This window comes from Mauremys mutica, chromosome 12, assembly GCF_020497125.1.
Source record: "Mauremys mutica isolate MM-2020 ecotype Southern chromosome 12, ASM2049712v1, whole genome shotgun sequence".
Classification (NCBI taxonomy): domain Eukaryota; kingdom Metazoa; phylum Chordata; order Testudines; family Geoemydidae; genus Mauremys; species Mauremys mutica.
Genome location: NC_059083.1, coordinates 42,362,262 through 42,376,682, shown reverse-complemented (window position 1 = coordinate 42,376,682; position 14,421 = coordinate 42,362,262). Strand labels below are relative to the sequence as shown.

Below are 14,421 nucleotides of genomic sequence, written 5' to 3'. Positions count from 1 at the left end.
TTCAGAAATAGACTTTTTAATAGACTCTGGAGCAGCTCGAACCGCTGTAAATCAACCCCTTCAGCTGCCTGTGGCAGATTCCCTCACTGTGGTCGGTGCTACAGGGAGAGGAACCAAGTGTCCAGTGTATGCCCCAGCAGAATGTGCTTTGGGAGACAGAACTCTCTCCCACAAGCTGGTTTACCTCCCTGACTGTCCAACGCCTCTACTAGGACGGGATCTGCTTTGTCGCTTAGGTGCAACCCTGTATTTCACCCAAGATGAAATCACTCTCACCCTACCCCCAGAGAATGCCTGGATAATGACTCTTGCAGTTGAGCCCTCAGCCATGCAAGCCCCAGAGTGGAGCCAGTGGGAGGACCGGGTTTTTCCTCTAGTATGGGCATCGGGGGTCCCAGGAAAGGCAGCCCATCATACCCCCATTAAGGTTCAGCTCCTGCCAGGAAAAGGTCCAGTGCGGATCAAGCAGTACCCGATCAAAAGGGAAGCCAGAGAAGGGCTGCAGGAAACTATAGATCGGTTTTTGAAGTATGGGGTACTGCGAGAATGTCAGTCAGCCTGGAACACCCCCATCCTGCCTGTTCGAAAGCCCAATGGCACATATCGGTTAGTCCAGGACCTGAGGGCGGTTAATGAACGGGTTAAGACTCTGCACCCCCTTGTTCCAAACCCGTATACACTTTTGGCATCTATAGGGGGGCAGTACACCCACTTCTCGGTCCTGGACTTAAAAGATGCTTTCTTCACAATTCCGGTTGATACTCAATCTCAGGAGATTTTCTCCTTTGAGTGGGAGGATGGGAAAAGAGTTAAGAAACAGCTTTGCTGGACTGTGTTACCTCAGGGATTTAAAAACTCCCCTACCCTTTTCAGCCAGGCTCTGGCTAGAGACTTGGAAGAATGGGATAATGCGGACAAAATCCTCCTCCTGCAGTATGTAGATGATTTATTAATTGCAGCTGTGGGTCTGACTCCTTGCCTTAAGGCTACTGTGAGCCTCTTGAATTTTGTTGGACTACGAGGATATCGGGTAGCTCGGAGCAAGGCTCAAATTGCCCTCTTAGAAGTACAGTACTTAGGGTTTCACATACGGCAGGGAGAGAGACAGCTCTCAAATGAAAGAAAGGAAGCAATCTGTCAAATCCCTGTCCCCAGCAATCGTAAACGGCTTAGGGCTTTTCTGGGCATGGCAGGCTTCTGCAGAATATGGATCCCAGAGTTCGGATTGTGGGTTAAACCTTTGTATGAATGTGTTAAGGGAGCAGACCACGACCCCTTTCACTGGTCCTCAGAAGCTGACAAGGCATTTAAAGTGTTAAAGAGAAAACTAATGGAAGCTCCAGCCCTCGGTCTGCCTGACCTTTCTAAGCCGTTTCAACTGTATGTGCATGAAAGAAAAGGAGTAGCCCTGGGAGTACTTACTCAATTATTAGGAACTTGGAGACGTCCTGTGGCATATTTCTCTAAACAACTGGATCAAGTTGCTAAGGGGTGGCCAGCATGCTTGCGAGCGGTCGCAGCAACTGCCCTAGTGCTTGGTGAAGCGGAGAAACTGACTTTGGGGGGAACTGTGCAGGTGTATACCCCTCACATGGTCCAAGCCCTGCTGGATACTAAGGGTGGACTCTGGCTCACCCAGGCTCGGGTAGCTCGGTACCAGGCTAAACTCCTAGAAAATCCTGAGGTTTCCCTGCAAACCTGCCCCTCTCTTAACCCAGCCACTATGTTGCCAGAAACAGAGGAGCAGGAACATGACTGTTTAGAAATCATAGATGCCCAATACTCCAGCCGTGCAGACTTAAAAGATCAGCCACTCCCAAATGCAGAATATGAGTGTTACACTGACGGCAGCAGCTTTGTCACAGATGGACAAAGGAGGGCGGGTTATGCTGTTGTAACTCTCCACGAAACTGTGGAAGCAGAGGGTTTGCCTGTTGGAACGTCAGCCCAGTTGGCTGAATTGATAGCCTTAACCCGTGCACTCGAATTGTCAAAAGGAAAAAGAGTTAACATTTTTACTGATTCCAGATATGCCTTTGGAGTGCTGCATGCTCATGCTGGTTTATGGAAGGAAAGGGGAATGCTGAAAGCTGAGGGTTCTCCAGTTAAATATGGGACACAGATCCTCCGGCTTCTGGAAGCAGTACAGCTCCCCTTGGAGGTAGCAGTTGTACACTGCAAGGCTCATCAACGAGAGGATCAGAACGTAGCCAAGGGCAACGCTAGGGCCGACAGGGAAGCCAAGCGAGCTGCCACCCTGAAACCATTGGGAGCTGAGGAGGCCCATATGCATGCTCTCATCCCATCAGTGGGTGAGCTCCCAGCTCCTCAGTATCTCGCGAAGAAAGGAACTTGGCTAATTCACTTGGGCTCCAGGAAAAGGAGGGATGGCTCCACTCCACAGAAGGGAAAATCCTCCTACCTAAAAGCCTAATACGGCCAGTACTACAGAAACTACATCAGACTACTCACGCTGGAAGGGAAGCTCTCACCCAGCTTATGAATAAGTATTTTCTAACCTCTGGACTTAGACCCCTGGCTTCCCAAGTACAGGCTGAGTGTTTAGTCTGTCAAAAGAACAACCCTCGGCCAGGAGTGTCAGTGCCGCCAGCCACTCTGGAACCTACCCCAGGACCAGGATTGGTGTGGCAAATAGATTTTACTGAATTCCCCCGGACCCAAGGGTTCAGATATCTCCTTGTCTTAGTGGATCGATTCAGCGGATGGCCTGAAGCCTTCCCATGCCGTAACAACACTGCCAGAACAGTGGCTCTCAAGTTTGTCAAGGAGATCATTCCTCGCTTCGGACTCCCCCAGTGGATGGAGTCTGATAATGGAACACACTTCACATCGCAAGTTATTCAAGGGATTTCAGATGTCTTACAGATCCCCTGGAAGCTCCACACTCCATGGAGACCACAGGCCAGTGGAGTAGTGGAACGCACTAATCAGACACTCAAGCGGCATCTCTCAAAGGTCTGCCAAGAGGCTTCTCTTCGGTGGCCTGATGCCTTACCCCTTGTTTTGCTCCGAGTTCGTGCTCTCCCAAAGGGCAGGTTAGGGCTTAGCCCCTTTGAGATTATGTTCGGGAGGGCATGGCCTATGAATGGTACACCGGTTCTGCTAGGGGAGTGGGAGGTAGGCTGCGGTTTCTTATCTCAGTACATGTGCTCTCTGTCTGCTGTTCTTTGTTCTCTCCACAGGTATACCAAAGATTTGCAGCCTCTCCCGCTGGATGCCCCTGTCCACTCCCTGCAGCCCGGTGACTCCGTTCTCGTTCGTACCTGGAAGGACGAGCCTCTTCAAGAGAAGTGGAAGGGACCCCACACCGTCCTGCTGATCTCCCACACAGCAGCAAAGGTCGAGGGATACAAGAACTGGATCCACCACTCTCGTCTGAAAGCAGTACCAGCTCCTGAACGGTGGACTGTCCAGCCCGCGGAGAAGACTGCCAGCGACGATCTGGGACTTAAGCTGTTATTCAGGCGACAGTAAGGCCTGCTGGGAATGCCCTGTGACCCCTTTGGACAGTTACAGCGCACTCCCCGTGAAAACTCTGAGCGTTGGCTGTGTTTATTTTCACAGGGCCAGCCTAACTTGTGGGCCTGGTTTCTTTTGTTTTTAATCTGTTTGTTATTGGTAGTTGTTATTTTGTGGGTATTTGGGGAATTGTAATTGTTAGTTTAGAGTTACTTGCCCAGTATGGATTTAGGCCTAAGGTTTGCCACAGTGTTATTCTTTATTATGGGAACACTCCTCTTGTTAACCCCCGTTTCTCCCCAGGTACATGCGGGATGGAGGGGAATCCCTAACAAATTAGAAGCAAATACGTACGAGGGCCTGAAGATTTGTTTTGCCCAAGAGTTTAATCTCTCTAACTGTTGGATATGCTCCCAAATCCCGCACCATGCAGCTGGGTTGCCCTGGAGGGCAGTTCCCCAAAATTGGTCAGATCTTTGTTGGGGATGGTTTAGTAGGGGAAGAAACACTTCGGGTACCCTCTTGTCACAAAATTGTACTATTGAATCACAGTATGCATTGAGGGATGACCCCTGGGAACCACAGGCCAACTCGACGCGTATTCCTACCCCTATTAGGCTGCGGTCAGTGGACCCTGGGTTGGTGTGTTATCGACAGTTCCAATCTGATAATCACACCTGGTCCGCTGGAAATAGCACCTGTCAGTATTATTTCTCCCTTGACAGGAATGATTCTCTCCCAGTCTATGTTAATGGCAAATCTAATTCTACCGCCCGAGTTGGAGCTCTTAGTGGTGCCCGAGCAGAACAATGGAGAAGTGGGAATAATGGGTTGGTAGGAAATGGCCACTCCTTTTACATTTGCGGTACCTCTGCCTATAAGTGGCTACCGCATCGGTGGTATGGAAGCTGTTATGTAGGATATCTTGCCCCTCCCCTTCGAGTGCTCCCTAAGCTGCCCCCTGGCCGTCCCAGGCAGCGCAGGTCCTTGTATGCCACCCCAGAGCCTATTAAGGAGGGAGACAGACTTGGTATGATCCTCCTCCCATCTTATGGGGTGGGACGGCTGTCTCAAATTTACCGTAAGCTCTCTATGTTTCTCACCAAGTTTGCCAATGAGACCCTGGCCATAGAGAAAAGCCTTAACTCAGAGCTTTATCAGCTCCGGTTGCTGACCTTGCAGAACAGACAGGCCCTGGATTATGTTTTAGCTTCTCAGGGCGGGGTATGTGCCCTTATTGGGAACGAATGTTGTACTTATGTCCCAGAAAACTCACAGGACATTAATAAACACATCCTGTCAGCCGAACAGGCCTTCAAGCAGTGGAAGGCCCAGGAGGGGGAACCCACAATTTTTGATTCCCTTTGGAATTGGTTACCCAACCTAGGAGGATTGGGAAATGGCCTTGTGCGTCTCCTCCTCACAGGTGTTGTACTGTGCCTAGTCACTCTCCTCTTGATTGCTTGTTTTAAACTGCTTCTTCATAAACTTTGTGCCCCTCGTGCCCCGAAGGTCCCTATGTACCCTCTCATTGAGAGCCCCAGCTCCAGGGCACTCACTCACATCCTGTCCACAGTATATGAGAACACTCAGCCAAAGGTTTGTTGAGTATTCTCAAAGGAGGGAATTGTTGGTGGCATCAGGCATTTATACTAGGCCTGAATGAGCCAAAGTTATTTTGTGCTTGTCCAAAGTCCCTCCATGTTAAACTTCAGTTGAACTCCTAGGTTAGAAGTGAGAATGGAATGTGTAAAAGCTTCTTATCAGTGTAACTGGCACCAGGAGATAGTAAAAAGAGGCCACTCGTCTCTGGTTTAGGAGGAGGAGGGGGGGGAGGAACGGTAATAAATTCAGAAGTAAACTAACCTAACAGCCCTGAAAAGTTACTAAGAAAATGAATTGCTTGTTGTCAAGAATGATTTAACCTGTTTAATGTAATCCTTAGCTATACAATGTGTCTATTATATGGGAGGGGACTTATAGGATAGGAGGGGGGAGTAGATAGTGGGGGGTAATAGGGATACCTAGCTGGACTTGTGTATAAGAAGAGAGACACAGCTTATGTCTGGTGTGCTCGATTTGAGATGTGTGTGTGTGCCTCCGAGCATCCTGTTATTTGAGTACTCAAATAAACATTTAACTGCTTCTCCACCTTGGTGTGTCTATTGGAGCGAGATACACCGGGCAAGAACCACTGTTTGCTGCCTCAGGCCTTTTAGGTCGGCAACATTACTATGCTAGCTTATTTTCAGAGCTATTCCAGCTTTGCTCACCTTTGCGCAAGGAAGACACAGTGTTTCAGTGAATTAAAAATTGCAACAGAATGTGTTAGTTGAATGGAAATGCACTTATCTCAAAAGAAAAACACTTTATTTTGCAGAGTGTTTCTCAACCTCACTGATACCAGGGACTGGCTTGCTGCCTTCCTAAACTGTGTCAGGGAGACCTCAGGGACTGGCGCTTGTCCACGGACCAGTCGCTGAAAAACACTGATTTCACCGACAGGTGAAGCTGCAGAACGACTTGCTCTGCCTAGCACATATGTGAAAATTTCATCTATTAAAAAGGAAAAACAAAAACAAAAAAATACCCGACTCACCCCAAAGTATCTAAGAATGTCAGAAAAATGGTGTGTTTCACTGTATTTTATGGGAAATAGCAAGTGACTGGGTGGTTAAAGACTGGATTGCAGTGTGTTTGCACAAAGGAGACAGAGAGACAGATGCATGATCAACCTTCACATGGGCAACTCCTGACTTTCGAGTACTTAGCACAACATCATTAAAGAGATCCATGAAAACAGCCCCAAGAGGGCCCATGTTTATGGTGTCTGATTTCTCAGATGAAATCTGTTGAGCTCAAGTTATTAAAAATGAGTTCAAGGCCCCATGGTGCCCAATGCTGCACATATACATAGTAAGAGACTTGGCCCACCGAGCTCACTGCTGCAATGCACAAGATAAAGGGGGAGAGGGGATAGATAGAGAGGAAAAAGATTTGCTCAAAGTCACCCAAAAGATCAGTGGCGGCGGAGCCCAGATTACAGTTAATTCTTCTGTGTGCTCTAACCATTAGACCATGCTAGTCATATGTATTTTTTCCTAATGCTTAGCTAGAGAAAGTGAGCCTGCAGTCTGAAAACCAAGCTGTTCACCTCACCAACAACAAAGTATGTGCAGTCAGAATTTAATTCCCAAGGCTGTTGATCATGGGTGAGCTAGAGCTAGGTTGGCTCAGGGCTAGCAGGAATAAAGAACAATAGCACCATACAAGGTCTCAGTCCTGTAGTGAGGTCCATGCAGGGGTAAACAGCGGTAAGAACTTATTTACGTGAAGTCAGCAGCTCTGGCTGACGCACACAAGGAGCAGGGCTGTTGAGGAAGGTGGTCACTTTTCAGACTAGGGCCCCATTCTAGTGTACCATGAATGCTGTTGGGGTTGCATCTGGACGGATTCATCAGTAACTTCCTGGCTTCTGCTCAGTGCGTAACCAGCCAGTTAACCTTTGTTTCTGGCTGATTTGTGTCACCAGAATAGCCCAAAGCAACCAGAGCCTGCTGGTGAATCCCAGCCCTACATTTACAGACAATTACAGGGCAATTGCAAAGGAAAAATAATTGTCTAGCAACCTTTGCATATTAGTCTGTGTGTGGTTAAAGATTTATTTCAAAACACTTTTCTTCTGCCTTTCCTTGTTCTTTGCAGTTTGCATTTTTGACACATGCTTCCTCAAATCCATGCTGATGGATCCTTTTGCCTGTGCCCCTGTTCACCCATTTGCAGGATCAGGGTCTTGGAGTGAGACTAATGCGACAGAAAGGTGTCCTGGTGAGCTGTGATCTGAGCTCCTGCTAGTCCATCCATTCCCCCCTTCCCCACTGCCATTCCTTGTGCTGCTGGCGCTCTGCGGAGTGGGGAATTTCACCTGCCGCCCCCCCTCGCCCCCAAGTCGCAAGGGCTTCAGCCAGAGGGGTGGGGTAGAGTCCAGGAGAGCAAAGCACTGCAATTTCTGACTGCCTCACACACAGCGACTTACCAGAGACCAATCCTCTCCTCCTGTGTGACTCGGCGAATGCAGTTATCCGGGGCCAGCTGATCGCAATCTCCTCCGCTAGGCGAAACATGGATTGGACATGAGTTAGATGTGTGGCAGGGTATGCACGGGTGCCATGTGGAAAGCAGCCACCCTCTCCCCTCCAGCCCCAATATCAACAAAACACCTCAGTCTCTCCCGGTGTCTGCCTGGAGCGCAACGATGTAGTCTCCCGAGGACCCAAATGCTTTGGTTTCACGATAGTCATTGGGCTCAAGGCTAGGGTAACTGGGCAAAACTGAATGGCCTGTGTTATGCAGGAGGGGAGACTGGATGGTCTAATGGCTGCTTCTGGCCTTATGCTCTATGAACACATATCCAACATTCCTCAGCAAAACCAACTTTCGAGATAGTGCACAGAAGTTGGCAAATCAGGACCACAGCTCTACAAAGGACCAAACTGAACCACCTGCACCCACCTGGGATTTTCCAAGCAACCTCACAGTTGGGAGCCCAAACCCCATTCAGTACCACTGGGATATGGCCCCATGAGCCTAAGAGCCCTTCAATGCCAACAGGTCAAGGAGGTTACAAGAATATCCTGCATCTTGGCAGCAGGTTAGACTAGATGACCCTTGTGGTCCCTTCTAGCCCTATGGGTCTATTATTCTAATATCCTGATTCTGGTTCACCGAAGGACGTCATGTAGGATCGCAAATGAAAGCCACAATCACTCTGGTCATTAATATCATTGTGAAATGTGCATACAAATTCTATGTATAGACTTATGGATGTGTAAAGAAAATATATTCCTAGAACCTGTATCAAGGCTGGGTCGACAAACAGGTTTCTGCCAGACCAAGGACGTATATTCACCCCATATCGCTCATTCACGCGTAAATTAAGCATGGCAAGCCAACACAATGGAAGCGCCATTTACAAACAAAGTCAACAGGAGACACAGGACCTGAAAATGAACTCCAGGGAGTTGTCCTGTCTATGGGGCAGGCAGTGAATTTTGGGGAACATAAGAGGAATGCAAGAAGACACACTTCTTAATCCTGCACCTCGAAAGTTAACGGGCAGCACGTTTACATTCATAAAAACAGGATGCCAACGGGACTTGGTTGGAAACCCTGCAGAAGGCTTTGGGTGAGATAAGACTGCCCTAGACAGGAGGTTAGCCTCTTAAGTTTAGTCTCTAGAAAGTGCCTATAGATTTTGTTTTATATGTAACCCTTCTGTTTCCGTTATACTGACTCCCTATCTCTTGAATCTTGGTCTTTGATAAAAAATAAATGTACTGATGTTTTCATTACAAATATATCTCAGTACACAGTATTATCAAGGAACTGATCCTGAGTTGAATCATTCAAGCTGGTCTTTTGGGGACAGTCGACCCAGGATTTCTGTGAGGGGACAAGGGGCTGGACACTACAAGAGGATGCATCAAAGGGATTTGGGGACGTGGGTACACTGATTGTTACCCTGCCAGGCAAAGTATGGGCTAGCACAGCCCAGAGGAGATTGTTTGGATGGCTAACAGGTTGGGGGGGCATCAGGAAGCTGACAACCAGCTGAGCACCAGCAAGTCTCCCTCTTGCTGGAGGCAGGCCATCAGGGGCAGATTTTAAAAAGGTATTTAGATGCCTAAACCCATTTAAAAATCTGGCCTTAGCCTCCTTAGAAAATCGCAGCCCTTGAGTAGTGGCCTTGTTTCCTGGCTTTGGCAGACAAGATTGTAACTTTAGGCCCAGCCCTGACCAGAGTGTCATGCCAGCCCTGAGACTGCGCCTCAGACACACCCTTCTGAGTCACAATTCCTCCCCTGTTTGCTCCTGGAGGGGGGAATAATTTACAGGTAGCCTAGAGCGGCAATCAATTACTACCCTACCCCATGCTGGCTCAGCAAGCAGCCAGGTGATGGAGCCAAGGCTACGCCCATCGCCTGCTCAAGAGAGGGAATCAATGGGCAGGTAGCCCATCAATTCCTCTGAGCCCACGGAGCAGTGCGAGGGGGTCTGTCATTCCTGTGCACAGGCATCATCTAATCCATTGGGCCTTCTAGGGAGAGTGCCCTCGTCCTACCCACACTTGTGCACATTTAACTCTACTCATTACACACGTAAGAAACATTAAGTACATACACCTGGTCTACACCTACAAAATTAGATCAAGATTGCTCAAGGCTGGGAAAAATGTTGTGCCCTATGCAACGTCGCTAGGTCAACCTAACCCTCGGTGTAGATGCAACTGAGTTGACCTAGCCACTGCCTTGCGGGGAGGAGGATTAGCTACAGCACCCTCCCCCAAAAGTTCCTACCCGAGCAGATGACTTCTGGTGGAGCAAGTCAGTGTAAGGTCTTGTCTATACTAGAAAGTTGTACCACTGTATCTTTACCAGTGTGGTTAAAGCAGTACAACACTCCTTAGTGTGGACACAGTATTATGGGGCTAAAGGTGCATATTACTGGTACAGTTTATTCATGTACAGGAAGGGGAATAAGCTATCCTGGTATAAGGCACCTTTATAGCCACATAACTGCGTAAACACTACTATAATCATATCAGTAAATAAATACCGCCTCTGAGTGAAGCAGCCAAAGCAGGGCTACAATTGAGGAAGGGGATAAAATGGGGCTCAGCACCCCCTGGACCCAGAACTGTGCAGAGGGACCTCTACACACACGGACAAACTCTGGGAGCCATAGTACCCAGGTGGTGCCTCTCCTCCCCCCTGCCATGTGGCCTTTAGGGAAAACTGCGGCGAGAAGCCAGCCAAAGACTCCAGTCACAGCAGTGACCTCTGGACATTCAGGGAACTGACTGCAGCTTTGACTGGACTTCCTCTGCCCTGTGCTGAGAGGCTGTTCCAAACACTCTCCCCGCCCAACCACCATCCTCACTGTCTCTTCACCTGCTTCACTCCACACCTGCCCCGTCCCCCCTCTTCTCTACCTCTTCCCTTCCATGTCCCCTCTCCCTTCCCTTTTCTTTCCATCTAGCTGATCCCCTCCTAATTAACCACCTCCCCACCCCCCTCCCGGGACAAAAAATACCGCATAGCACTAACGTGTCATTTGCTCCCATCCCATTGCTCACTCTGCTGGTGTGTTATACCCCTTCCCTCACCCTGGGTCTGTCTGGTCTATTTCAAACGTTCACTCTTCATGGCATGGACTATCAACTTCTCTGTTTGTACCGCACCTTGCACAATAGGGCCCCATTCTTGGCTGGTCCTTGGGCCCTACCACAATAAACATGATGATGAGGAGGATTATTAATTATAACAACATAGCTCTATCAGTATAAAAACCGTATCGGCCTGACTGTTTGCAGGATTGGGGCTTAAGGTGCTGGTCCTTATACATCTAGGAGATGGAAATTGGCCCCAAGCAATTCTGGAATGCAAACAGCAGCTGGGTGGACAAAACTTTGGCTCAGATTCTCCAGAAAAGAACAGAAAACCAAACCAAACCAAAAACAATGACAAATATTCAATCCATATAGGCCATGCTTTAAAATATATAAAAAAATAATGCAGCTAGGCAGAGATGTAAAATATATAACTGAAAAAAAAATACGAAGTGCCCTGGGGATTTAGGAAAAAGCAAATGATTTTAAAAAAATATAAATATGCAGAAAATTTTATATATATACATATATATATATATATATACACACACACACACACACACATATATATATATATATACACACACCGCTACCCCGCTATAAAGCTACCCGATATAACACGGGTTCGCATAGAGCGCGGTAGCAGCAAGGCTCCGGCGGCGCTTTAAAGGGTCCAGGGCTCCAGCTGCTGCGGGGAGCCCAGGGCCTTTTAAATCACCACTGTAGCCCTGCTGCCACCACCCCAGGGCTGCAGCAGTGGGGTTCGGGCAGCACTTTAAAGGGTCCGGGGCTCTGGCTGCTGCGGGGAGCCCCGGGCCCTTTAAATCACCGCTAGAGCCCTGCCGCTGCTACCCTGATATAATGGCGTTTCACTTATAATGCAGTAGGGATTTTTGGCTCTCCACGACCGCGTTATATCGGGGTAGCGGTGTATATATACACAGAGAGAGAGATGGGGGGGGGCAAGAGTTTAAATGAAGAAAAATAGAAAAGTTTTTAAAAATTACAAAATTAATGGAAAAGTGGTTTAATAAAAATATAAAAAGAAAATAGAAATGGAGTGCTTTTTGTTCAGTTTCTTTTTTTAATATAAAGATAAAATAAAGAATAAAAACACATGAACTGGTAAGAGCAACTTGTTCATTTCACTATGCCCTGCTCCAGCAGAGAATCATAGAACTGGAAGGGACCTCGAGAGGTCATCTAGTCCAGTTCCCTGCACTAATGGCAGGACTAAGTATTATCTAGACCATTCCTGACAGGTGTTTGTCTAACCTGCTCTTAAAAATCTGCAATGATGGAGATTCCACATCCTCCCTAGGCAATTTATTCCAGTGCTTAACCACTCTGACAGTTAGGAAGTTTTCCCTAATGTCCAACCTAAACCTCCCTTGCTTCAATTTAAGCCCATTGCTTCTTGTCCTATCCTCAGTGGTTAAGAACAATTTTTCTCCCTCCTCCTTGTAACAATCTTTTATGTACCTGAAAACTGTTGTGTCCCCTCTCAGTCATCTCTTCTCCAGATTAAACAAACCCAATTTTTTCAATCTTCCCTCATAGGTCATGTTTTCTAGACCTTTCATCATTTTTGTTGCTCTTCTCTGGACTTGCTCCAATTTGTCCACATCTTTCCTGAAATGTGGCGCCCAGAACTGGACACAATACTTCAATTGAGGTCTAATCAGCGTGGAGTAGAGCAGAAGAATTACTTTTCGTGTCTTGCTTACAATACTCCTGATAATACGTCTCAGAAGGATGGGTTTGCTTTTTTCCCCAACAGTGTTATACTGTTGACTCATATTTAGCTTATGGTCCACTATTATCCCCAATCTCTTTCCGCAGTACTCCTTCCTAGACAGTCATTTACCATTTTGTATGTGTGCAACTGATTGTTCCTTCCTAAATGGAGTACTTTGCATTTATACTTATTGAATTTCATCCTATTTACTTCAGACTATTTCTCCAGTTTGCCCAGATCATTTTGAACTTTAATCCTATCCTCCAAAGCACTTGCAATCCCTCCTAGCTTGGTATCATTCACAAACTTTATAAGTGTACTCTCTATGCCATTATCTAAATCTTTGATGAAGATATTGAACAGAACCGGACCCAGAACTGATCCCTGCAGGATCCCACTTGTTATACCCTTTCAGCATGACTGTGAACCACTGATAACTACTCTGTGGGAATGGTTCTCCAACCAGTCTTGCACCCACTGTATAGTAGCTCCATCTAGGCTGCATTTCCCTAGTTTGAATATGAGTAGGTCATGTGAGACTTAAAGTATTAATATTAGTTGTGAGCATTAAGGTGGCACATAAAGGCCCCAGAGCTACATTGTGCTGGGTGCTGCACAGACACACAGTGACCGAGATCGGGACCTCGTTGCGCCAGGCGCTGCACAGACACACAGTGACCGAGATCAGGGCCCTGCTGTGCCGGGCGCTGCACAGACACACAGTGACCGAGATCGGGACCTCGTTGCGCCAGGCGCTGCACAGACACACAGTGACCGAGATCAGGGCCCTGCTGTGCCAGGCGCTGTACAGACACACAGTGACCGAGCTTGTTGGGGCAGGGACTGTCTCCCACTGTGTCTGTGCAGTGCCCAGCAAAACAGGGCCCTGATCTCAGTCATCGCGTGTGTGCAGCACCCAGGGCAATGGGGCCCTGATCTCGGTCATGGTGTGTCTGTGCAGCACCAGGCACGAGGGGGCCCCGATCTCGGTTACCATGTGTCTGTGCAGCGCCCGGCACGATGGGGCCCTGGGGCCCATTATATGCCACCATAATGCTCACAACTAATATTAACAACAGCCTGACATCACTGAGCTCTCTCTCCCCCCTCTGCCCCCACGTGGTGTCTTTATACTTGAGGAAAATAGATGGTTACTCACCTTCTTGTAACTGTTGTTCTTCGAGATGTGTTGTTCACATCCATTGCAATCAGGTGTGCGTGAGCCACATGCATGGTCGTTGGAAACTTCTTCTCTCAGCAGCTCCCATCGGGTTGGCCAGGAAGCCCCCTGGAGTGGTGCCCTCATGGTACTCAATATATGACCCTGCCGACCCGATTGCCCTTCGGTTCATTCTTGCCAGCTACTCCAACAGAAGGGAAGGAGGGTGGGTATTGGAATGGATGTGAACAACACATCTTGAAGAACAACAGTTACAAGAAGGTGAGTAACTGTCTTTTCTTCTTCAAATGATTGTTCATGTCGATTCCAATCAGAAGACTCCCAAGCTCTCCCATGAGGGTGGGATCAGAGTTAAGGAATCACTGACTGGAGCACTGCTCTAATGAGAGCTGTGATGGCATAGTGGGTGGCAAACGTATGCACCGAGTACCATACAGTCAGTGGACAATGAAGCTTCCAGGCCATGAGATGGAGGAAATCACGAGATGGAGGGGTGAAGCAGGGGGCCGTGGTCCTGTGTAATCAGATTGGGGAGGAGCGTCAGCGCGATCGGGGTGTCACTGACCACTCCAGAAGCATGGTGTACCGATGTTGGTGTGGCCACGCAGAAGCCAGCAGAATTACCTCCACCTTGTCCCTGCGGATCTTGAGGAGAGCCTTGTGGATGAGTGGTATTGGAGGGAAGGCATACAGTAGACAGTTCCCCCAGTGTATCATGAATGTGTCTGAGATAGAGCCCAGACAGTGCTTTAGGAAGGAGCAAAACGTTAGACACTTCCGGTTGCTCCTGGTGGCAAACAGGTCTACCTGGAGAAACTCCCACCTTTGGAAGATGGAATGTATAACGTCCAGATG

General features: G+C 48.1%; 1 protein-coding gene across 4 annotated transcripts in view; it reads right to left on the bottom strand.

The window, feature by feature from the left end:
* The window catches only part of LOC123345039 (zinc finger protein 345-like), a 37,181-nt gene that overhangs the window by 10,711 nt on the left and 12,049 nt on the right, over window positions 1-14,421 (bottom strand). For all 4 annotated transcript variants that reach the window (XM_044981598.1, XM_044981597.1, XM_044981599.1 and 1 more), the window contains exon 3: window positions 7,517-7,591. In XM_044981598.1, the coding sequence (XP_044837533.1) occupies window positions 7,517-7,591 (75 nt within the window). The remainder of the gene's footprint in view (window positions 1-7,516; window positions 7,592-14,421) is intronic.